General features: G+C 42.6%; 2 protein-coding genes across 2 annotated transcripts in view; both read right to left on the reverse strand.

Annotated features, from left to right (window-relative positions):
* Positions 1–26,715, reverse strand: part of LOC113015973 (NACHT, LRR and PYD domains-containing protein 12-like) — a 748,422-nt gene that overhangs the window by 482,709 nt on the left and 238,998 nt on the right. The window lies entirely within an intron of this gene.
* On the reverse strand, positions 974–16,898 carry LOC145419319 (protein NLRC3-like). The gene is made up of 8 exons (XM_080299747.1): positions 15,594–16,898; positions 13,717–13,793; positions 11,773–13,600; positions 10,091–10,262; positions 8,172–8,371; positions 5,625–5,801; positions 2,258–2,431; positions 974–1,582 (listed from the first exon to the last, which is right to left on the reverse strand). The coding sequence occupies exons 1-8, from the start codon at positions 15,701–15,703 to the stop codon at positions 1,570–1,572; spliced, it is 2,751 nt and encodes a 916-aa protein (XP_080155873.1). The 5' UTR covers positions 15,704–16,898; the 3' UTR covers positions 974–1,569.

Here is a 26,715-nt window from a genome sequence, read left to right on the forward strand (position 1 = left end):
GCTATTTTGAAACAAAAAAGACTTTTTATCCATAACAGCAAATGAACTGTACAACAGAAAATACAAATGCTATTTATGGTCTCCTCACAACAATGATAAGAAAAATAAACTGGGCCAATATGTCATGTTTGTTACTACAGAGACACACATGTTAATGTGATCTCTGGTCTCCTCTGAGTGGGAGTTATTATAACTGACTGTAAAAAGTCAGCACAAGGAAAATAAACTCCACCTAAACTTGGTTTATATCTGACCCAGACAGACTGCAGGTCATAACTTCTTACCTGAAGTTCAGTTCACCTGACACTCGGACCGGCAGCCGCCTCGGGTCTCTGCTCCTCCTGCCTCCCCTTTCCCTCATCCACCTGCTGCCTCTGTGGAAGCTCCGCCATAGCCACCACCAAACAACTGACTTATTTTTACACATCGACCAGCATCCGGCCAATCCGCCATCTTTCATTGTTTATACCGTTACAAAAAAATAAAAAAACATCATCGGCCCATAAAAACGAAAAATCACCATCAGTATGCCCGATGGCCAGTCCAGCTATGGTCGTGCCATCAGTTAACCCTTCACGTGGCAGCTGTGACACGCGTGCCCAGGGTTGCCGACCCCTGCTCTAAAGCATCCATTTGTGGCTTTAATGTAGTGTTACATCCTGTTTGTTTGCTTCCCTCTGTATACATGTCCAGATTGACTGTTATGTTTCTATTCTTACATTGCTGTGTGATCACTGTTCCCTCTGCTGACTGATGTGACCTTTTGTATCTCACACTGATACTTGTCATATTTGTATCTGCGCCTAAAAGATAAAAAGTTTTCCATGCTAAAACACAGCTCCGCCTCCTGCAGTTCTCCCTCTGAACCACTAGATGTCTCTGTTATCTAAATGAAGACGTGCAGCACAGCAACCACAGCAGCGCTCAGATCACACGTGTCCTGTTATTATGTATAAAAGCATGAAACAGGTGAGACAGGTGGGATCAATATTAATGTTGTGGAAATATATGAAAAAGCAACAGAAGAGTGAAAACATTTCGTGTTTCTAGAAAGATCTTTCAGCTCATAGCTGCTCACAGACTGTATTTACAAGTGACAAACTGCAACTCTACAGTACATCTACAGTATATATCAAATATATTCTGTATTCAAATCTATTGAGTGATGTTTGAAAGTCTTTCCAGGTGAGTTTGATCCAGGAGGGTCTGAAGCCAGAGTCAGACAGAGACTGTGCAGAGACTGTAGAAGGACAGAGCAGCAGCAGAGCAGTCCAGATACACTGATGATCCTCTGTCAGATCCAGAGGGACACACAGGGATGATGCTGGACTCTACATTGTGTCTGACAGTGGAGCTGTTCTCAGAGCAGTTCACTCTGCAGCACTGACAGTCATCTGCACTTCTTCTCATTCCTCTGTCAGTCACTGCTGGATGAAGCTCTCCTCTCCACCTCCCAGTAACATGGCCCAGTCAGAGCGTCTCTACACACAAGCTGCTGCTGCTTCAACCTCTCTGGATCATCAGGACACAGCTCCTCCTCTCTCAGCACACACACCGTCCTGTTTACCATCATGGCCTCCACCTGCAGAGAGAAGAAGGAAGAGCAGAGGAGATAAACGAGTGTTTCCAGAGACTCTTCATCAGCTGTCAGTCAGTGATGCAGCACATCCAGTATAAAGAGCAGCAGGGACTTCAGTGCTGGGACTGTACTAGGACTCATTGTTGCTTCACTTTTTCTAATCTTTGGATTTTTATTGAAGTTGATGAAAATGTTTTTCCCTCCTAGTTTGAGTTTGGACTTTCATTCATTAGAAGAACCTTGGTGTGTCCACTCTGAGCTCTGTAGGAACCCCAACAACAAGCCCAACAATCCAGATGGACGGTTCCAGCTGTTAACTGGAGGAATTCCATCCAAACATCTGCTCTCACTAAATTCTTCCTCACCTACAGACTGTGTTCTTCACTGCTTTAAACTTGGAAATGAATGCAGTCATTGGTCTGCGTGCTGCTTTGTTCAGAGAGCTGATTGGCTGTTGAAAGCGTTTGATCAGAGCGTGTCAGCCGTTACCATGGTGACCATAAAGGTCAGAAACAGGAAGTGTTTGTGTCCAATCCTGAAGCCTGTCACCATTCTCCTCTCACAGCTTCACTGAGAAGCTGCAGCTTTACAGGAAACACTGGATCTTTGTTTCATACTGACTGTGTTTAGTACAATACTGCTGACAGCACCACCCACTCACTCCATCACTCTACTGACCTCAGAGTCTCCAGTCTGTAGTCTGGACTCTGCTGAAGATCAGACAGCTGCTTCACATCTGGATCCTTCAGGTTGTTGTCCCACAGGTCCAGCTGTCTCAGATGGGAGGGGTTGGACTTCAGTGCTGCTGCCAGATAATCACAGCTGATCTCTGACAAACCACAGCCCCCCAATCTGTATAAAGAATGAAAGATGTAAGTTTATTAGACAAAGTGTGAGCTTGAAATCATTCAGTGTTTCATCATCTGTTCAGAGCTGAAGAAGGTTCAGAATGTAGAAGTTTAGAAAATGGAAACTCCAAACAGCTGACAGAGTTCATACGCCTTTGTCAGGGTCAAATTCAAGCAAGACCATGTGAAAATTAAAACACATCATCCTAGGTGAACTTAAACACCTTTGTTCCCCTTTTGTTAAGACATAGAAAAGTACACCACACAAAAATACTGCAAAAGGAAACGGTCGCCTTATATACATAGTGTATAAACTCAAAATGCACATTTCACTTCAAATTAAGATTAAGGCTTTGAACAGATCACATAGTTCAGTTCAACATATAAGATTTTAAGAATGCACAAGCATCTACTTAAAATCTATTTAATTTATCATCCATGATATTATTTTGTACAATTCCAATGTATTTTGTTCATCTCCCTTAAATAAACAGGCAGTCTTAAAGTATGAAATATTCATATACAAACACATATAAATGTGTGTACTGTCTCAGTGGCTGATAGTACCCCACAGGCCTCAGTGTGAGCTTGAAGACATTTATAATGTTTAAGTAGTTTAATGTGCAGGTGCTGACGATAAACACATTTTGAATGAAAGCCGGGGAACTTTGGTAGCACAGAAACAAGTGGCTATTCTTTGTGACTATATGGATCACTCACAATACCATTATTTCACACAAAGGCACCAAATTAATACTCAAAAAAGCTGCAGCAATACACACAAATATAAACAGTACTTGGTGACAACTTTGCTTTTAGCCTTTAACCCTTCTTGACTACTTTTGATGTGGCCTCTATATTTTACCTTTAAAAACAGTTTATCTTGCCAATCTGTTATTTTCTCATTTTGACCAACTGTATCAGCACAATTTATCTAAATTCAGACAAAATTTAAAATACAAGTAGAAAGTGATATTTTGACTGTAAAAACCACACACATGTTTAACGAATCATCTTCATAACTTGAAATGCAAATAGAGATTGTACATTTTTAAAAATACGCACACGTTTTGCAAACAACAAAGTTATATGGTACTATTTACCAAAAAATGCAGCCAAGGCTCAGACGTTTTTCATATAATCATTTCAAACTATTTACAGAACAATCAGGTGTCAAACAATAGTTTGTGTCACTCTAACACATATGAGAACAGCACAGGGATAAACCTGCAGGTCTGACAGCAGGTGTGTCACTCAGCGTTTACACTGCAATCTGCCTTTGTTGGCTTTAAGGCAGCAACTGTGACGATCACTAGTAGAACTGACACACAAAACAAAACAACAGCTACACACTAAATACACAAGACAACAAACTAACTTGAGACCAAACACGGTAAACGTCACAAATCTCTCACGTATCAAAACTCTCTCTCTCTTTCGCTCACTCGCTCTCTCTTGCCGGTCACTCCTAAAACTTCCCCCTTTTGCTAAACAACCAAATGTCATGTTTCCATATCATTTTTGATTGGTCGACATGGTACATTTTCCCACCTATAGGGCTTTGGAGCGTGATGTCACGGGAGATGGGCCATGCCCCCTTCCGCCATGACAGTAGGCCAGCCAAAGGATACCATTTCAGCTATGGATCGTACGTGTTGTGTTGTCGGTTGCAACGTTAGATCACACGATCGTGAAGGCAAGAAGCTGGATAACGGGCTCTCTTTTCATCGTTTTCCGTCCTGGAGGCAACGTGAGGGATCCCATGTATCCGATATTACTAAACAAAGACGTCAGGCTTGGATTGCAGCGGTGAGACGAGCGGATATCGAGTTCTCTGCAATCCCCAGCTTTTTGTTGGTTTGCTCACGGCATTTTCTTTCCGGTGAGTTCTAAATTAATTCATATCACTCTTGAAAGGCTTTTAGTGTGATTTTCAACGTGCTGAGGTCATAGATAATGAGATAAAACATGCTAATGTGTGATGCTGCAGAACCACATCATGTCGACTGAGTAGCTTATGATTTGGCATTATTGCAGGCAAACCAGCATATGAAATGGATGTAACAAATCCAGACTGGGCACCAACACTGCACATGGGGCATGACGACATACCTGTATCAGACTCGGACCGGCACTCAAGGCGTACGCAACGGAAGCGAAAAAGAGCACCCATCGGAGGTAAACAACCCCCCCCCCCTCTAAAAACATACTAAATTGCTATCACTGTACACTAATCCGCACATAACTTCCAGATGAATCACACACCTGTCATTGGAATATTGGTGTACATTTACCTTATGTCTAATTTTATCTTACAGGCTTTCGTTATGCAGCTGCAGAGTCTGAAGGTGTGCCCCGTGCAGAAGTGATTGATGAAGATCTGACAGAAGACCAACAGCAAAATCACAATGTCATGGAGGCAGTGGACAGCAGTTGTGTTGGACAAGTGGAGGTTGAGGTAGCAGCTGCAAATGTGGATATACTGAAGAAATGTAAACCTTTTAAAATGATGACAGATTACAAACTCTCAGCTGTGTCTGTAATCAAACCTCTGTAACTTTGCTTCACTTCAGCAGCATCAGCTCATGTTCACATGTTGATTCATGGTTTGCTTCAGTTTTTGATGGACTGCAGAATATTTTGAAGGTTATCTGCTATAAAAAGCCAGAACAGGAAAATCTGCTTCATGTGTTTCTGTTTGATCCTCAGTGACTTTGACACAAAGGCCTCTGCTGTGATGATCACACCTCTGATCAAGTCTCACAGTGTCAGCTTTGTTTTTATACATATGGATATGTGCTGATAAATGATCAGAGTTATAATATTTCCCACTGTCTGCTGTGTGCCGTGACCTTTGACCTGCTAAAGACAGTCAGCTGTGGATTATTCATTGTTGTATCTGATACTTAGAACTGTGAGGAAGAACACTACACAGTTAATCAGGGTCCCCTCTCTCTGAATCAGGAAAGGTGGGCAGGCCGCGTGTGGGCCGCGGGCCATACGTTGAGTCTCACTGTTTGAAATGTGAACATTGTTCTGCTGCAGTCAATGGACTAAACCAGAGAAGAAGAAAACAGACTTTACCATGAAGATCCTCAGTGTGGATCAGTATAATATCAGCCTGATGTCTGCAGTTTAGTGTCAGCACAACTTTCACATCATATTCATCTCAGCACAACTAAAACATGCTGACTGACCTCAGAGTTTCAAGTCCACATCCTGGACTCTCCAGGAAACCACACAGATGCTTCACTCCTGAATCCTGCAGCTTGTTGTTGAAGCTCAGGTGCAGCTCTCTCAGATGGGAGGGGTTGGACTTCAGTGCTGCTGCCAGATAATCACAGCTGATCTTTGACAAACCACAGACACTCAATCTGTATAAAGAATGAAAGATGTAAGTTTATTAGACAAAGTGTGAGCTTGAAATCATTCAGTGTTTCATCATCTGTTCAGAGCTGAAGAAGGTTCAGAATGTAGAAGTTTAGAAAATGGAAACTCCAAACAGCTGAAGCCAACAGGAAGCAGCTTCAAACAGGAAACTGTGCAGAGTTTCAGACTATATGTCCTGATGCAGCCAGTTGGATTTTGGAGATTTGAATCTCTGTTCTGTGACTAAGTCCTTGAATCATTTCTTCCAGTTGGTCCAACAAGACAGACTAAGTGTTGGACATGTGTTGTGGCTCCATTAGGGGAGCTTCTAAATGTGATGTGATGGCCCCTCTGGGTCTGTCAGGTCACAGGACTGAAGAGAGCTCAAACTGGGCACACAGTTGTTCCAGTCTGGACCAAAGACTCTATACTGGGACTGAGGGACTGCTTTGACTGCACCCACTGGGACTTTTTAAAGGCTCATGTTCTCACTTAGATCATCGATTTCTACTTACATTTCTTTCTGGGAAAAATGGGGATTACTTTGGAAACAGGAAGTATTTTCCCCAATAAGCAGCCCTGGATTAGTAAATCACTCCAACATGTTCTCAGGCAGAAGAAGCTGTCTTGTTATGAGGGAGAGAAGAAAAAGATTGAGGCACAGAAACTTGTTGAAAGAGAGATAAAGCAGCTAAAATCAGGTGTAAAAGTAAAGCAGAGGATGAGCTGAATAAAGGACACTCAAGGCTGCCTTGGAAAGGAATGAAGTCCATGGTGGGGATGCAGGACAAGGAGCAAAGATGAATGTGATGCTGAATCAGCAGAAGACTTGGACTCATTTGATTCCAGCTTTGATATCATTGATTTCAATGAAGAGCTTTGTGATTGTAGCAAAGGGCTGGTAGCTCTGAGAGTCCCACTGATGAGGTGTTTGTGTGGAAATCTCTTAGTGGGACCAAAGAGAGAAAAAGCCCTGGTCCTGATGCTGTGGGAGGGAAATGATTGAAGTGTGCTGTGAGGAACTGACTGGGAGGTTTTCACACATTTTCCAGTCCTCCTTGGAACAACAGGAAGTTCCCAGCATATGGAAACAAAGGTTAAGTGTCCTATGGCACTCAGTGATGATGGTGCTGTGGCCCCACCACCTCCACCTCTTTGTAAAGGAACTAACTGTCATCTGAAGCTTCAAGTGGAACTAAGACTTCCTCCACTAGGTGGCAGTGTCTGATGAGAAAGTGTTAGTGGAGCTGGCCTGGAGTCAGAAACAGGAAGATGCAGGATTTGGGCTGAAATGGGGAAAAGTGGTTCGCACTAGTGCCTTAAAGCAAGAAGGTTGTAGGTTGAAGCTTGTTGGCCTTTCTGTGGAGGTTGGATGTTCTCCCACAGTCCAATGAAATGCTGCTTAGGTTCATTGGTGCTTCTAAATTGGCTGTAGGTGCGGATGTGAGAGAGTGCTTCTCTGTCTCTCTCTGTTGGCCCTGTGATGGACTGCTCACCTGTGCAGGTGGACCACGCCTCTTGCCCTATGACAGCTAGGGCACAGGCTGCAGCCCTGTGAGCCTAAGCTGAATAAACAGTTAGCAAAAATGATCCATAGATGGCCTGAAATCCCCCAGTTAGCAGTTTGGTAGATAGCTATGACATGCTAATCCCATCCAGCAGCTGTATTCTACCTGTAAGCTGATCCCTGCTGAGCCAAAGCACTTTTTCATATACAAATTACAACCTTTAATAGAAACCTATTGGTCAGCATCTTATTAGCCTGCTGTTAGCTTCATTCCACAGAAAACTGAGAGAAACTAACAGAGTTGATAAAGAATAAAGAGAAATGTGCTGATTTAAAGCCTTTGAAGTGCTTCAGATGATCTCTGTCCACTTCTGTCCACTCATTCATTCATGTAAGCTTTCTAATGCAGCTTTGATCTTCACAGTCTGCTTCATGAAACTCATTCTAACCCTGAATGTCAGAGTGTTCCTCCTTCTCTTTCCCATCATTCATGCTGGCAGTGGAGGAGATTTGGATGTTGGACTGTGTTTTGGATGATGTGTGTATGTTTGTGTTGGACTGCTGTCTGTAAAGCAAACGCACATTTTGCTTTGGATTTCAGTGTCAGACAGACTTTAAGGTGGAATGAAGAGTTGGAGAGTTTCACAGTGAATTATCCAGTGGAGGATTTTTCTTCTTCTTTGAAGGTTTGAAATGTGAACATTGTTCTGCTGCAGTCAATGGACTAAACCAGAGAAGAAGAAAACAGACTTTACCATGAAGATCCTCAGTGTGGATCAGTATAATATCAGCCTGATGTCTGCAGTTTAGTGTCAGCACAACTTTCACATCATATTCATCTCAGCACAACTAAAACATGCTGACTGACCTCAGAGTTTCAAGTCCACATCCTGGACTCTCCAGGAAACCACACAGATGCTTCACTCCTGAATCCTGCAGCTTGTTGTTGGAGCTCAGGTGCAGCTGTCTCAGATGGGAGGGGTTGGACTTCAGTGCTGCTGCCAGATAATCACAGCTGATCTCTGACAAACCACAGTCGATCAATCTGTATAAAGAATGAAAGATGTAAGTTTATTAGACAAAGTGTGAGCTTGAAATCATTCAGTGTTTCATCATCTGTTCAGAGCTGAAGAAGGTTCAGAATGTAGAAGTTTAGAAAATGGAAACTCCAAACAGCTGAAGCCAACAGGAAGCAGCTTCAAACAAACACAACAAGAGAAAAAACTCTGAATGTTTCACATTAAAGTCGTACATTTCTCATAAAAACAGGACAAAGACTTGAAAAAGTCGTGTTTTTCCTTCCAGGAACCACAAGGCTTCACTTTTAAAGGTGAAGTGTGAAAGAAATGGACATATTTGAAGTCCAACACCTTTTTCCAGTCATATTATTAAAGAAGACAAACTACAAGCTCATTTTCATTCCAACAAGTCATCTTTTGACCTGGACTAACAACACTGGTCTCTATGTGCAGCTGGCTGTGAGACCAGTGCTCAGGGAGCGTCTACAAAGTGCAACACTGAAAGAACATCACACACTCATTTGCTTCCATCATCCAACCTGAAGAGGAAACAGAGACGCCTCCCCTTCAAAGTAAAAGCTGCTCCTTTTGGACACAGTATCAAAGAAAGTCTACAGTATAACATAGAAAAGACAGAACAAAGTTTTGGTTGTTTTTAAATTGTGCAGAAATGAAACTACACTAAGCTCAATTATGTGACAGACATTTCATCCCATGTCAGTTTGGCCTCATCCTGGGCCGGATTATCCAGCACACACTCTGACCACAGGCCCAGGGGCCACGCACAGCTGGGCTCCATCCAAGAGACAGGAAACAAACCAACACAATAATAAAAAGCACCATGTGATCTTCTTACATCTTCAAGACAAACATAGTAAAAACATGAGCATATTTGTTTCCTGATAAAATGATGTGACAGGTAGAACAGAGTAAAGTGGTGGTGTTACAGCCTTTCTCCCCTCTGCTGCCGAGGCTGTTAGTCTCTCCCAAACTCAGCTACAGGACTTCCAAATGAATGAAAGCAGCAGAAGTGGCTTTACAAATGAAAGAGGAAGAGGAGAAGAAGAGGAGAGGGAGGCCACCCTGACCATCACTCCAGCTGAAAACATCACACTTCCATTAAAGTTGGTGAGGAAATGTTGAGCAGGATGAGCTGCTGGCTAATCTGGAGGCTGTAGCAGCAGCTCACAGTCACAGTGGATTTCCACTCATGAAAAAGCTCTGGCTGCTTCATTTCTCATTTCATATCAGAGACTTTAATGCTTCACTGAAGCTGTACTGTGATGCTTCCATATTCCAGTGAGGCCTCCATAATGATTTCAGCTGTTCTGTACACACACTGTGTGCCCTGTATGGCTCAAAGTCTCTGCAGCCTGTTTTTATCTGCTATCATCAGATCTTCATCATCCTCATTCACATCCCTCACACACTCTACAGCCTCATCAGCACTGACTTCATCTTCACTGACTGATGGAGCACAACATGAACCTGTGGAGGCTGAAACACTGTCCTGTCAAACATCTCCCCGTCACCACTCCACTTCTGTCAGCCTTTAAATGAACCCTGCTCAAGTCTGTCACTTCTGTTTGGAGCCAAAAGGAAAAACTGTTCAGTCGTTTGGAAAGACAACATTTCTGAAAGCACTCAAACTTCTTCACATTTGTCTTCAGACACATCCTGAACATTTAGGAACTAAAGAAAGTTTCAAACATCAAAGACCTGAAATATAGAAAAACAACAAAAGCTGCAGTCAGTGAACTCACCTCAGAGTCTCCAGTCGACAGTTTGGACTCTCCAGTCCAGCACACAGAAGCTTCACACCTGAATCCTGGAGGTCTTTATTTCCACTCATGTCCAGCTGTGTCAGATGGGAGGGGTTGGACTTCAGAGCTGAGGCCACAACTTCACAGTGAGACTCTGAGAGTCCACACTGAGTCAGTCTGTGATGATAGAAAATATAAAATGTGTTATTATAAAAGCAGAAAATCTGCATTATAAACACAGACTGAATGTATATGAAGACAAAACAGAGTGAGGTCATAATCTGATGAATCTGCTCTTCACATCTGTGCTTCAGCTCCTCTTACTGTGTTTGACATGACACAACGATTGAGTCTCTCTCAGACCTGCAGACTTTTAATGAGAATCTTTGTTTGGCTTTAATCTGCAGATGAAGGAGGAAGATGGTGTCACATTTAGGCTTCCATAATGTCCACAGTCTGTCACTGAGATCTGATCCAGAGTCAGAGTGAAGACACACATTTGGACTGTTTCCTGTTTTGACTCCAGAACATTTTGAATGAGTTCAGCTCAGTGAAGAGTTCCAGCTGGAAAGATGATCTCTGTTTGCTACCTGCTGTCAGGTACGACTGTTCACGTCCACACGCAGGAAAAACCTGCTGACTGTTACCAAACGGAGCAGAAATCTCATCACTGGACAATAATGATGAATGAACTCAGAGCTGCTGATATCAGATCTGATTTCAGGGGAACTAAACACAGAAATGATTGGCTCATTTGAGCTTTCTGAGCCATTATCTGCTGGTGTGTCGCTAGTTGGCAGAAAATGATTTGTATTCCTGTTCAGGGCTTCAGTGTTTATGAGTCCAGATCCAGGTGACAGCAAGTCAAAATGATGTTACCTGTCTGTGTCCAGCAGCAGCCTGTATTCACTTTGAATATTGTTATAACCTGACATGGATCAGTTTGTCTTTGATTGGTTTGTAAATGTCACTGTTTCCATTGGACCTGAGTGACGTACAAAGACAGAGAGGGAGAGAAAGGAGAGAGAGGATGGAGACAGCAAAGAGAGAGCAAACACAAACAGGTGAGAGTGGACAGGTGACCAAGGTCAGCAACCAATCAGAGAGCTTCTGTTTGACCCACAGTCACTGATGATGACTGCACATAACCAAGCAGTGTGTTACTCTGATATCAAATATGGATCCTGCTCTTATAATAATGATCATCAGATGATATTATTGTGTTATTTTGTAGCTGAATACGATGTTTGTGTGATTATCAGTGAAAGAAGCAGTGAGGAGGATGGAGAGAGAGAGAGGACAGAGGGTGAAGTTAGAAACACTAAAAGGATTTTTCATGGATTTCATGGATGATTTGAGTGATTTCCAGCAGGACACTTAAACATGTCAGTGGACGTCCTAAAGAACATATTCACTGATATGAAACGTGTCATTGAACAGGATTAATATCAGTGGAAACATGGTGGAAACAGCTGTGACTGCATGGATGTGACACACTTCAAATCTGTTCTCCACTCTTGGATTTGGGATCCATGGAGCTGCTGCTGAGTCTGTACAATAAAGGAATGGTGTGGAAGGTTGCAGCGTACGGACACAAACACTTTGTGGTTACAATCTGATTTTATTTTCAACATTAAACTACTAACCTACACTGATCAATGATGTTAATGATCACATCTGGACTCACCCAGCCTTTCTGCAGGTCCTCACAGCTGGAATCAGTCTCTGTCGTCCCCGCTCTGATGTTTTGTACTTCTGCAGGTCCAACTCATCCAGAACCTCCTCTGACATCTGCAGCATGAAGGCCAGAGCTGAGCACTGGATCTCAGAGAGTTCCTTCTCTGATCTGTTCTCTGACTTCAGGAACTCTTGGATCTCCTGATGTACTGAGAGGTGGTTCATCTCCATCAGACAGTGGAAGATGTTGATGCTTCTGTCAGGAGAGATTCCATCACTGTTCATCTCCTTCAGGTTGTTGATGACTCTCTGGATGGTTCCTGGACTGATCTCTGTCTGACCCAGCAGACCTACTAAGAGTCTCTGGTTGGACTCCAGACAGAGGCCATGAAGGAAGCGAACAAATAGGTCCAGGTGGCCATTTTTACTCTGGAGGGATTTCTCCATGGCTCTCCTCAGAAATACATCAAGTGATTGGAGATCATCGTCATCAAAAAGACTGGAAATCATCTTGATTAAAGATTTTGGTTTAAGGAAGTTCTTCAGCACCTTTGTCTTCCTGTTGGTGTGACAGTGGAACATGTAGACAGCAGCCAGAAACTCCTGAATGCTCAGATGAACAAAGCAGTAGACTGGTTTCTGGAAGATCACACACTCTCTTTTGAAGATCTCTGTACAAACTCCTGAGTACACCGAGGCCTCTGTCACATCCAGACCACACTGCTCCAGGTCTTCTTGGTAGAACATGATGTTTCCTTTCTCCAGATGTTCAAACGCCAGCCTCCCCAGCTTCAGAAGAACTTCCCTGTCAGCCTCCGTCAGCTCCTGTGGACTCGTCTCACGTCCCTCGTGGTACTTGTTCTTCTTCCTCTTTGTCTGAACCAGCAGGAAGTGTGAGTACATGTCAGTCAGGGTCTTGGGCAGCTCTCCTCTCTGCTCTGTAGTCAACATGTGCTCCAGAACTGTAGCAGTGATCCAGCAGAAGACTGGGATACTACACATGATGTGGAGGCTCCTGGATGTCTTCATGTGGGAGATGATTCTGCTGGACAGCTCTTCATCACTGAATCTCCTCCTGAAGTACTCCTCCTTCTGGGCGTCAGTGAAGCCTCGTACTTCTGTTAGCCTGTCAACACATGTAGGAGGGATCTGATTGGCTGCTGCGGGTCGGGAAGTTATCCAGACGAGAGCCAAGGGAAGCAGATTCCCCTGGATGAGGTTTGTCAGCAGCTGGCTGACTGATGACTTCTGTGTGACATCAGACAGCAGCTTCCTGTTGGTGAAATCCAATGAAAGTCTGCTTTCATCCAGGCCGTCAAAGATGAACAAAAGCTGAGAGACAGCCAGCTTCTCTGCTGTGACCTTCTGTAATGTTGGATGGAAAACATGGAGCAGCTCCAGAAGACTGTACTGCTCATCTCTGATCAGGTTCAGCTCCCTGAATGAAAGCAGAACCACCACACTGACATGTTGGTTCTCCAAGCCCTCTGCCCAGTCCAGAGTGAACTTCTGCACTGAGAAGGTTTTTCCAACACCAGCCACGCCGTTGGTCAGAACCACTCTGACGGGTCTCTGTTGGTCAGGTAAGGCTTTAAAGATGTCCTGGCACCTGATTGGAGCGTCATGGAGGGCGTCCATCTTGGAAGCTGTCTCCAGCTGCCTCACCTCATGTTGGGTATGAACCTCTTCACTCTGTCCCTCTGTGATGTAGAGCTCAGTGTAGATCCTGTTGAGGAGGGTTCTACTTCCTGTTTCATCACTTCCTTCAGTCACACGTTCACATCTCCTCCTCAGACTGATCTTATGTTCATCTAAAACCTCCTGCAGACCAACATCTGCTGAAAGAAAGAAAAACAATGAGACTAAAGAGAAAGAAAACTCTTCAATGTCTGAACAACACAAGAAGTCCAGTTTTCAGAAATGAGTCCATCAGCAGACAGATGTTCAGTCTTACTTTGTACACAGCTGCTCTGACTGGCTGTCTGCAGTCCAGCTCTGCTTCTGGATCTTTCTCCACACTGTGCAGAAGCTCTGATGGTGACACAGAAAAGTCACAGTGGAGATACTTCTGTCCACCTTTGATTAGACTCATTATAAAAAGGAAAACAAAGTTTGAACACAGTCATGTTTCCAGTTCACTGACTTACATTTATTCCATGGACACTCACTCTAACCTAAACCACAGCTACAACCCAACATTGTTGAGGCCTCATCTCCTCCTTTCCTGACTGTAGAGGTTAAATATGCAACAACCAACAAATAAAAGAATTTGGTTCATTTCAAAGAAATTCACACGGTGACCAAGTAAAGTAACCGTAGTAAAGGAGACAACATCCCGTTGATGGTGGGATTATTTGAAAGATTTGCTTTAGTCACGTCACCAAATGCAGTTGAACCACCCGTGGATCCATGTTTGACCATTCTACCACTCTGAGCTCTGCTTTTTAACCTTTTTATTATTATCATCATTCATTTATTCATTCTTTGGAGGGGGGCTATTTCCTAATGCCGCCCTAATAAGCTGATGTTCAAGGGGAAATATAACAGAAACTCTTTCAGTGTTATTCATTAATAAATTAACAGATAAACTGTGAAGAAGAAAAAAACTGAGATTTAAAGGAGAGAGTGAGAAACTTGATCATCATCCTCATAATACATGTTTATCAGTATCTGCTGTGACCATACTGCAGTAATAACTACAAGTCTACATTTCTGTGACTGTTGATCAATCACAGCAGGAATCTGAGCTCATCTCTGCACACAGAGCAGCTTCAGCTCTGGGATAAACTGCTCGCTTCACGTCCTTCTCAGCTCACAGACACTCATCCTGATATTTTCCTTTAACATTTGATGGTATAATTCATCTGAGTTTACACTTTATCTGCATAAATACAGAAAAACAGACCCAAACACCAGAAACCATCAGTTTCACCATGTAGAATATATTGTTGTTTCCTTGCTTTTAATTCAGAGAAAAACTCTGATTTGGATTTTCTCTGTTCTCTTTGCCACAGCCCATCCCAGCAGCAGCTGAAGCAGCTGACTGTCACAACACTGAATAACACTTTAGGAGGAATTTCAGAGGTCAGTAAAGCTCCAGGTTCAACATCAGTTAATTAATCATAGTTCATCATAAATGTTAACCTGGCTGGCACACATGTTAATGTTAGCCATTTAAATATTAGCAGTTAGCTGAGGCCACAAGAAGAAGAGGCCCTAGAAGAACAATGGATGATAAGATTAGATTTTCAAGACTAGGCATGAGACGTGTTTTCCTTTACTGTCTCTTACAGAGGAGGGAGCAGATACCAGACGAGGCCACGGAGGTACGGGGAGGATTCGCAGCAGACAGCAAGACTGCCACGTCCATGTGAGAGAGCGATGGCTACGATAATCTCTGTTTTTGTCTCCCTATATAATGTTGTACAGCCCATGTCAGGGTTATCCTCTCTGTGAACCAGATGCTTGATTTCACACAGAGGTCCACCAACTGAATTTGATCAGTTATGGAACGATTTACCTCGACAGGCTCCTTCACTCGCTGCTTTTAAACCTCCTTTAAAACACACTTTTACTCCCTGACCTTTGACCCAGTGTGACATGTTGACTCACTACCTCAGACAGCTTAAAAATAGTCTTTTTGTTTTTTGGTGCTGCCTAAAAGAACCGTAAAATATTATGTTCATATATTTTTGTGCTACATCAGGAAACTCAAAAACATAGTTTGTAATATTTTAATCCTTATTTTTAAAACTGTTTTTGTCATTTTTCTTCTCCCATTGCATCAAAATCATTATTTACACTGAATAAATGAGTCAGCAGCTCTCTTACATTGTTGCTGCAGGTTCATTACTGAAGTTTGGAGGTAATCCTTTGGACCAGTCACTCCTCACAGACACACAGCTGGAGGCTGCAGATCCTGCTCCATCCTCTTCCTCCATCTTCTTGATGTCAGGGTGGAGTTAGTCTGAGAGGCAAACACACACACTCAGAGGTGCTGTTGTACTGGAAGCATCACACTGACGGGTTTCTAAAGTTCTCATTGATCATTTCATGGAGTTTCTGTGGTAAACACTGTCCTGTGACGTATGTGTTATGGTGAGGGTCATGAGGGCTAACCAGCCCCACTCCTTACTCCTCATATTTCAGCCTGAAGCACAATAACAGCCTAAACCTAACCAGGAGGCTGTAACCTCAAAGGGACTTCATGGTTAGAAATAAAGGTTCAATGAAATGAAGCAGATCATAAAAACATGAGTTCCAACTTTAAAAGAAGCATCCACATGATGACGGCACAGCAGAGGAGCACTTTCTCTAACACACTGATTCAGTTCCACTGACACAAGGACACACACAGGAAGGCACACACACACAAGCCTTTATAAGAAACAACACAATCATCTGCGCTTGACTTGTCAATCCAAGTCCTTAGCCCATGAGCCCGCGGTATCAGACCACAGATATTCCCTTACTTTGAAAAAATAAAGCCAGTTTTCAGAACAGACCTGATGTTTATGCTACAGCCTGTTTACCAATATAATCAATATCAGATATCAGAGCAACAGAAACCTCGGTGATCAGGACGCTGGGACTGAGAACAGGAAGTGGCTCAAACGTCACAGTTTCATAACGTCACCCTGAACTCCACTCACGGAGTTTCTGTCGCCATTGTAGTTTTTAAAGTCCCGTGATAAAGGCGGGTCTTTCTGTGAATCCGCACGCTCATTGGCTAATAGCTCGAGATTGACACATCGTTATCCAATGAGCGTGCGGGAACTTCCGACATAAAGTTGTTTCCTTTGAAAAACCAAAGTCTGATTATTTTTGCCTCCACTGACGGAGCCTGTTGTTCCCGCCACAGAGACACAGTAATGTCAGAGCGGTGTTAACACTCACCCTGCCTCAGCACAGCTCTCACTCTCCTCCTGCTCTCTCACACTAAACGGAGGCTCAGCTAAACTCACTTCCTCTCTACTTACAGGAAACCAGCGCTCAGAGGAGCCGACCGGCCTCACATTTCACCCACAGACACGAACAGCGTGGAATTATTTTATGTCATAAGAAGAAACATATTCATGTTAACACTCACCTGCCTCAGCTCCACCTTCCTCCTCCTGCTGCTCTGAACGGAGGCTCAATACTTTCACTTTCACTGCTGCTCCCTAAACACAGAGGATGCTGGGACTTGTAGTTGTTTCCTTGCTGTGCGGTCTTCCTCTTTGTTTGTTTGTGTTTGTGTTCAAGATATTTCGATCATGTGAACATAGGGTTGCCAACTCCATGAGAAATAAATAAGGGACACTTCGTGGCCAGGGCCGGGCGACCCAGTTGTCTTCACCCTTCCCACTGTGGTGAATTTTTTAGCTCTTTTTTTGTGTGTGAAATTATTTTTTTAACCATTTGACTTGAATTTGATTTAAGTAGATGCGTATTCTTTGTGATATGAACACATGAAAATCATTTAGCCATTTATTTTTAGCTCAAAATGACAACATTAACACAGTAAAACAGGTCTCTTTCTTAAACAGAAGCCTGTCCTGCTTAACTCTTGAGAATAAAAGTAAATCTTTCTTTAAAAGAACTCTGTCCTGCTTAATTTAAAATTATATAAATTAATAGAAAACAATAGAAAGAAAAATATTCTTGTAACAGTGCACATTTAGTGCATTTAGTACAATTGGCTTCAGTAGAGGCATTATTTCAGCTTTTGCTCCCGTTTGTAAACCCGCTTGAGTACGCATCATAACTCATCATCATTATTCATGTATTACTTTTATGTATTAGTCATCTATTTGTTGTAATCATCTATCCTTGCAGTTGTTTATTACACAAAATAAATTATATTATCACACTTCTGGCCACATAGCGCTGATATTCACTGCACATGCCCATTTTAACCTTAACCAGAGGGTTTAAAAAAACAAACCAGTGTTTACATACCATATCTGCTTCTGCCGTGGCCTGGTGGACAAAAACTTGGTTAAGGGTTCCCCGAGCTTTCACGCCCCTCATGTTCTTCATGTGCCCACCACTAGAAGCATGCCTATGGAAAAAGTGCGCCGGCACACAGTGCAGTGCGCTTTAAAGGTGTTATCGTGCACTTTCCTAGCCAGGCGTTTTCCTTTTCCCATTCCTCCCTGTACTTTTTTTATTTCTCTGAGGGGAACAAACATTGCTCGCTCGTGAGCGTGTCACCACAGCCGCTCACACTGCTCATGCACAAATACGTAAACGTTGGTGAAAAAGACGGAGCAGACCTTCCTAAAGGCCGTTATAACCTTGCACTGCCAGTGGTGAGCTGCACCAGCTGTGGCCTAATGTGGTCCCCCTCAGTTAAGGACTTCCAGGGTGGTGGATATTGGCCTGGCACCTTAAATTTCTGCACCCTGTTTTCAATGGATGTCTTTCAGTCTTTCTATGACATTAAGAAGCTGCAGCAGGGATGTCACTTAAGGCCTTTGTCAAAGTGCTGGATGAACGAACAGCCCATTTTGGAAGGGTGAGTTTCTAAATTTGTCAAGTTTAAGGAAATTGTGCAAATCAATGTTTACGATGACTGTCCGTGAATATTCTGTTGTTTGTCCTCTACTTAAAAGACTGGCCGAATATCAGCTGATGCCTTCAGTAAAAGTTTCTTGGAGTGGAGTGCTGTAAAGTTTGAGGTGGACAGGATGTGCAAGGAGCCATGCTTTAGCTGCCCTGCCTGCACTCCAGACATGCTCGCCGTCTCAGTTGATGGAAACTGCAAGCTTTATCGCTTTCAATCAAATGCAAGGTACGTTATGCATTGTGTACATAAATCAAATATGGATTTGTACAAAAATTGTATTTTGATGTTTCTTTTCAAACAACTGTCACCGTGTTCGTTCAGCACTTCAGAGCAGGGGAACTTTGAAGGTGTCTTCATTGAGAAAGATGAGGAAGTTGCTGAGTTTGTGAAATACATCCAGAAACACACAAATGATGTAAGATACACATATATATCAGTGCTGTCAGCGTTAATCTTGTTAAAATGACGTTAACGCCATAACCATATACTCATACGTGTGTGTGTGTGGATACATATTTGGATGGGTGGATATTTACTTTGTTTTTCTCTTGGTGTTGTCGTATTTACTTGACTTTATCTTAATGCACACTTCATTTTGTCACCATGTGTATTTAAAAAAATAAAAACATGGTTTTTATGAGGTGTTGTGTGAACGTGACTTAAGGCTAATTCAGCTAATTCTTTTGCATTTGTGTTAAAAAAGTTTGTCCCTGATAGGGCGTAATCACGTCGTGTCTTTGAGTGTGTAGGTCCCAGGGAAAGGGTTGTGTGGATCTTCATCTTGGACTGCAGCAAAGGAGTCGACCAAAAAGTCCACTGGGAAGTTGGATGAAGAGGGCATGGAAATAGCTGTTTGTTTGCTGTTAGTCCTCCTAGCTGCATTGAACATGTTTCGAGGGGAGATCTTTGCTTACCCCCTTTTTCTCCAGAGGAAGTTGGCAGCTAGCGTCCCAGGACATATTATGTTCCTTTGCTCCGATGTGGCCTGTAAATATTTCCCATATTTAACCAACGTGGCTCAGCAGCGCCCTGAGCTGAGGAACCTCTTTTCAATGCGTCCTTTTGGCTACGTTCACACTGCAGGCGAAAGCGCACCAAATCCGACTTTTTTGACCCTATGCGACCCATATCCGATCATGGTGTGACAGTGTGAACGGCACAAATCCGATATTTTCAAACCCAATCTGGGTCACTTTCGTATGTGGTACTGAATCCGATACATATCCGATGTTTCAGAAAGCGACTGCTGTGTGAACGGTCAAGTCGCATTAAATCCGTCTTTTACGTCACCAACACAAGACAGACACCAATTATCAGCGCCGGAGAAGCGCCCGTTAAGACATCGCAAACGCTTCCTGGCCATCCGGTGAAACTGCTGGGAAGACAGCGTTGGAGAAACGTGAACATTATATTTGTACTGTATAATCTGCAGATTCTGACAGAAATCTGCAGCTATCCTTTGAAGCACCGCTCCTCTAAAACAGCAATAAGGATCATTATTAGGTTATTTACATTATTATGTAAATAACAAAATAACTTAAAGCAAAAATTGGGAAACGTGAAGTCCGAAGTCTTTATATTAAGGGCCATCAGTCAAACAATATTGTTGCTCTGGGTCTAAACAGAGCACGTTGTGTGTGACATCTTCTTTTGCGCATGCGGGCCGCTTTGAGCGTTCACACTAGAGCGCGTTTGCTGTCGCATTTTATTTGTAGTGTGAACGAGCAGATAAAAAAATCGGATTTGATCAAAAAATCGGAATTGAGCATTAAGACCTGCAGTGTGAACGTAGCCTTTCTCTCCGTCATGCATGCAAAAGCTCACACTTGGATGTGCGAGGTATACTGCAGCTTGTAGTCTTGGATACGTTTAAGACATTTTGTTATAAGGTTGAATGAATTCAGCAGTCATGTATTGTGACCTCCTTTCTATAGATCAAATGGGGAGGTGCGTTTCAGGATGGGGCCGGTTCTACAGTTGGAGAAGAGGTGGAACAAGTAAACAGTTTCCTGTCTAGGGCGGCCATCACAACGAAGTACATGTCTAAAGCAGGTGTGTGTCTGTGTGTGAGATTCCACTCAGTCTCCTGCTCATTCATTCTTATTTGTATACTAACTGAAATGCAGGGCGAACAGACATGCTGAGCCTCCTGGCTTTGGGCTGGAACAAAAGGAAAGTGGAACAACTGGGCCGCACTTTGAGCCAGAGATATCTAAAGGTCATTTTTTCAACACCCATTTTAATGTGTGTGGTAATGGGGGGGAAACACCAGTACTCTAAAAATGTCCATATGAATGACATTTATTAATGTATTCTTAGATCATAAGGATCCTTAGAGAACAAGTGGAGAGCCTGAATGCGAGCAGAAATGAGCTGGGTGTGGATGACGACACACTGCAGCAATGGGCTGAAGGTGAGTCTCAATATAATGCACTCGTGTATAACAACAGGACCCACCATGGCCTCATTAAAGAACTTAGAGTTAAGATCTTTCTGACAGTGTCAACAAACAATGAAAAATAAGCTTGTAAAAGCAGAATTGATGGCAGAGTTGTTGCGTTTGATCAAATTGGATTGGACCTGGGTTGAAGTGATGTCGTACTAGTTGGTTTTATAAAGCTGAACACCAACATACTTGTTATCTCATGATAATGCAGCACATGAAGGCTCCAGATGTCTTATAATGAATATCATCAAGTCAGTGATTACAGAGTCCACTGTAGTTTGGTGACTGTTACTCATCCTGTGTTCTGATTAATATTCCTCTCACTTAGAAACGGATCAAACTGATGGCAGCCTTGGAGCGTTGCAGGCACGAGTAGAGGAGCTTGTCGTCATCATCAGAGTGCGAACACAAAGTCTTTACAGACAAAATGGTGTCACAGTTTCTTTGAAACGGACCGTTTGATGCTCAGTTTGTACAGCTTGTACAGCTACTTTGTAAACAGAATAAAATCAGATCCAGGTTTGTTTAAGCTGGATGTGATTTGTTCTAGCAAACGAATTGATGAGTGTAGATTAAAATGTAAATATATGCATTATGTGAAGGTGTTCCTTTTTATGATTATTTACAGATAGCAACAAGAGGCGACACAGAATTCACAAGGTCATCTTAGATGAGAAGAAACGCTTGGCGGCTGCTGTTGACGACTACAACAAGGAAACAAGCAACAAAGCAAATCGTATCCAGTGATGCCCTCATGCAGAGCGACGTTTGGCCCTGGCAGAGCACAAGTGAACGTAAGCTCTTGATTTCTAAATATCCTTTTTAAACAAACTCCCAGTATCTGAGCAGTAGTTGGATGTTTTGTTCTTGAATCATAATATGCTGCTATGTTTTCCCATCTGATGTTGTTAAACTGCAGCTGCTGCTGACCTCCGGACAAAGAGAAAGGTCTTTGAGAAGGTGATGGCTGTGAGGCGCCTGAGAGAGGAGGAGATGATCCTTTGCAGGGAGATGCAGCATCACTGGACAGTGTTGCAAATGCGATCTGTGGTGTTGGGGACAATTTCCTCAGACTGTAAGCACATCTTTTATTTATTTATACATTTGGTGATGAATTGATTGAAAATAATAGCAGATGCTAAAGTCTTACTGGATCTTTTACCTATATTTGGGTTGCTAGCTAACACTGCCTTCTCCCTTAAAAAAAGTTTAATCACATGATCCTAACTCCTTGTGTTTATGAGGTGAGGTTTGTTTGTTTGTTTGTTTGTTTGTTTTACTTATATTTAATAGTTTTGTTGTTTTTACAGCCTCCCTTGTTGGCATGTCGGAGGATGCACAGAAAGGACTCCATAGCCTGGTTTAAAAACAAAGTGAACTGAAAGCTGAAACGCTCAAAGTAAAGGACGTGTACAAGAGAATCCTCAGCCACCAACCACTCCTGGAAATGGACTCGGAGGAGGAGGAGGACGTTTCAGACGATGAGAGTGATTTGAGCACTTCTGATGAAGACTGATTGTGTCATCATTGATGTTATGTTTGCTAGAATAAAAAGTTAATCACATCTGTTTAATGTGATTTTTATAATGTCTGTTTCAGAAATTGCTTATCAACAGACATTTTACATGTTGAGAAGAAAAATGTAATTCCCTTGGTGCAGTTGTTTACCCTGAATCATTCTTTCCCATCTAATTTAATGACTCGTGCACATGTTCAGATACAATAACATAATTGAATTCATGGGATGCTTTCTGGGCTGCTCAAATTACCACAAAATGTAAAAGCACCAGGCAGCACACTCACAAGGACATGTTTTGTTCAGTGTTTTGTTGAAGAAATCAACAAGTACAACTGAGATGTTTGCTGTAGTGGTGTGTTTGTTAAGAAGCATGCCAGCACACTGGTGAACTGACAGTCCCAGAATGCACCCGAGCCAGTGACTCGCCCCAGAACAAATGACATTAATTATCTAGAAAGACAACCGTGATCAAAGACTAAGTAAAAGAGTAGGAAACAAAAGATAAGGAAAGGTACTGTGGGGTAGGAAAGAAAGGCCAGAGCTGTGCAAAATGACCTCCAGCAGGCCACAAATATGCACGTCTGCTCAAACGGTCAGATACTGACTCCATGAGGGTGGTATGAGGGCTCGACGTCCACAGGTGGGGGTTGTGCTTACAGCCCAACACCGTGCAGGATGTTTGGCATTTGCCAGAGAACACCAAGATTGGCAACTTTGCCACTGGCGGCCTGTGCTCTTCACAGATGAAAGCAAGTTCACACTAAGTACTTGTGACAGAGTCTGGAGACATATTGGAGAACCTTCTGCTGCCTGAAACATCCACCAGCATGATGGTTGGGCAGTGGGTCACTAATGGTGTGGGTGGCATTTCTTTGGGGGACCGCACAGCCCCCCGTGTGCTCGGCAGAGGTAGCCTGACTGCCATTAGGTGCTGAAATTAGATCCTCAGACCCCTTGTGAGACTAAATGCTGGTGCGGGTGGCCCCGGGTTCCTCCTAATGCAAGACAGCGCTAGACCTCATGTGGCTGGAGTGTGTCAGCAGTTCCTGCAAGACGAAGGCATTGATGCTGTGGACTGGCCCGCCCATTCCCCAGACCTGAATCCATTTGAGGACATCTGGGACATCACGTCTCACTCCATCCACCAACTGCACCACAGACTGTCCAGGAGTTGGCAGATGCTTTAGTCCTGGAGTCTGGGAGGAGATCCATCAGGAGACCATCTGCCACTTCATCAGGAGCATGCCCAGGTGTTGTAGTGAGGTCATACAGGCATGTGGAGGCCACACAGACTACAGAGCCTCATTTTGACGTGTTTTAAGGACATTACATCAAACCAGATGAATGATTCTGTATTGCACTGATCAAGGAACCAACCCAATAGGAGCTAAAGGCATCCTCTTCACATTACTTAACATAGTGAGTTTATACTATGTTTAATGTGCATTTTCTTCATCAGTCTAGAACATAACATGTTAGCGCTCCCTGGTTCTTTTTGGAGACAGATCCTGAGACAGCAGGCAGCTTTGGAGAACTCATGCCAGCTGTGGTCATTAAGGAATCCTTTGATTTAATATTGATTTCATGACAACTATCCTCAGGCACATATTCCTGGATATATACAATGACACGAGTAGACACTAACCCCCAGCAGTCTGGTGCTATGACAGCATAACTAAGGGCTGACCTGAACCAGCCCCAACTATAAGCTCTATAAAGAAGTTAAGTCTTATGCCAACTCTTAAAAGTCTTGACCATGTCCACCTCCAAAACTCATAATGGACTTTGGAGGTGGACAGCTATCAAGCTCCTCACAGAGGAGCAGCTTGACAGCTAAAAGCTCCCAATTTAGTTTAGTCCAAATACATGAATTCAAATTGAGGTGATAACTATTTATCAACAGTATGAATGTCTGTTCCCGTCCAACAAAGTTGTTACTACATACCATGTTGAGCAAGGCTTCCACTTGACTTTAACTTCTTCTTTTTCCTGAAAAACATGATATAAACAAACAATTAATTCAGAAAGACATGCAGGTTGCATACAAAAAGGAGCCTACAAACATTTGTGTACTGTTGAATGGCTCAATATATTATACAGTTAGTTTACAAAAATATAAGAACCACTACAATGCTTGTACTGCCAGCATCGAGTGCATGTCAGCAAAGCAACACTGCTTACATTGTGGCTCACAAGCTCCACTCCTTTTCATCAAAACCAAAATTTTATCTACATTCTGTTTTTTACACTTTAAATCCCAGTTAGGTTAAATATTACCAGTAGCTTTTCAGATAAAACAGTAATAAAGTCCTAATGGTTTCATAAATCTTCATATTTTTTTTCATATAAGCATCGGGGACAAGGCTGTCTTGCAACTGTTGAGGTCACTAGTGTGCGCCCTATTTCTTCCAGGATCACTCTTCATTTGTAGGTTTTAGTGGACTCCTACTACTGTGAAGTGGTTTTCATGGGACAGGGGCTTGTATTCCAAGATCTGGGAGATTGTAGAAATGAGCAGTGATGCCCTTCTTGCCATCTTTCCAGAAATATCAGTGATCTGGAAGCTGTTAGGCTGACTTACAGCAGCAGCACTTTCTGCACCTGCAGAAACTCCAGGACACATTTACTAACAGTGTTTGTTGCTGTGTGTGCTGCAGCTGCAGCTTTGAATTTTTTTTGAGAGCTAATATTTTGGCTATGGTGTCTTGTTATGAAATGTACAAGAGTAAGAGTGTTAGCATGTGTGTCAAAGCTACGTTTGACTGGGAAACTCAAAGCTCAATAACCTGTATCAACAACAATTCACTGCAGCCTGTGTAATATTTGATGCATCATAATTTATTCCAGTCTATCTTGCAAATACATGTTTGCGTTGCAATGTCATGCACAACACACACAACTATTAGAGCCTTAAGATCAAACCTGCGTCATTCTTTTGGTCCACTGCAGTGTAGCAGTCAAACAAGGAGAAGTGAAGTGGCCCCAAATGGCCAGGATAGAGATCAGAGGGTTAATGCGTAAAATGCATAAAAATATTATTGATTACAGGATAATACATTAATGTTAATATCAACAATAAGCTTTTTACTCTGAAGTTACAAGTATAAACAATGCTGTTGCATTTACACTTACATTTTTTACTATAAGTATGGAAACAAGTGAACAGCATTTTATAATAAGTTTAACTGGAATTCTGTACACTGAAAAACAAACAACAGATAAAAAACACAAACAAACAGCCAGTGCCTTCATCTGTCCAATAATGTCAAACATCGCTTTGACCTGTAGTCTCTGCTCGTCAGCACATGCTTTTAAAAAGAGCTCCATGTCCTCTGCAAACTGAAAAACAAAGAGGAAGAAGTCCCTCTACACAAAAACACTGTGGATGACAGGCCAGGCAAACATCTATTGACCTGTTTGAATGCCTCCTCATCATGTGAGCCTTGAAGTTTTTTTGTAAGAAGACTAAGACCACAGTGAGGACGTTTCATTTTCATGGACTTTCCACAAGCCCCAGTTTCATTTAGCACAGAGGGTGGAGCACATGAATGTTCTACCCAAGATTCAGGAAATGGTTTAGATGCTGGAGACGAGACATGGAGAGGGAGACGAGGCTCCACGGAGAGTTCAGTGGGGAGCAGTCCTGAATGCTGACATGACAATAATTGCCTTGCCATATCCCCACGCTGTATGACTGTCATGTTACAGAAGGGCAGTGAAAGTGCACCGGCACATCATTTTGTCTGTAAGAGAGAAAAAAAGAAAAAACATGTAATTTAAATGTAGTTGTATAGAATGCAATCAGTTTATCTAACAATCAGATTGTACATATTAACAAAAATATCCAAGCCGTCCTCAATAATGAAAGCAAAATGGTGTGGATCACAAGAGCTGTCAGGAAATGTGGTGAACAGGAAAAATATTTAATGAAAACACTTTTTTCTCTCGCTGATGAATGAACTGAACTGTACAATGTGAAAAATAACTTTTAAGTCAACAAAGACCTGCAGAGGTGCTGAAAAGAAGTGCATATTTATGACTTTAACTATGAGGTATATTTAATACCAACATACCTTTGAAAGGCAAAGCATTTTGAATGTGTCCATTTATATGCTGCTCAATCTTTGCCCTGACAGCAGGGCTGAAAGTGGGGCACAGAGGGCAGTGAAACAGCCAACACGTGGTGCATTCCTGCAATTCTGGCCTGGAGGCAGAACTCCAATTTGATATTTGCATCTAAAACAGAGAGAAAAACAGATAAACACCATATACACATTTAAGTTCAGGTTTTAGCAGAAATAACACGTTACAGTTAGCATGTAAGAGATTTGGGAGAAAATTCTTTACAAAAACATAATTTACAAGACACTTTTATTTGTGACATACGTATCTATTGACATATAAAAGACAATTGAACAAAGGCTAACTAACATCTTGG

Source organism: Astatotilapia calliptera, chromosome 3 (assembly GCF_964374335.1).
Source record: "Astatotilapia calliptera chromosome 3, fAstCal68.1, whole genome shotgun sequence".
In the NCBI taxonomy this organism is placed as follows: domain Eukaryota; kingdom Metazoa; phylum Chordata; class Actinopteri; order Cichliformes; family Cichlidae; genus Astatotilapia; species Astatotilapia calliptera.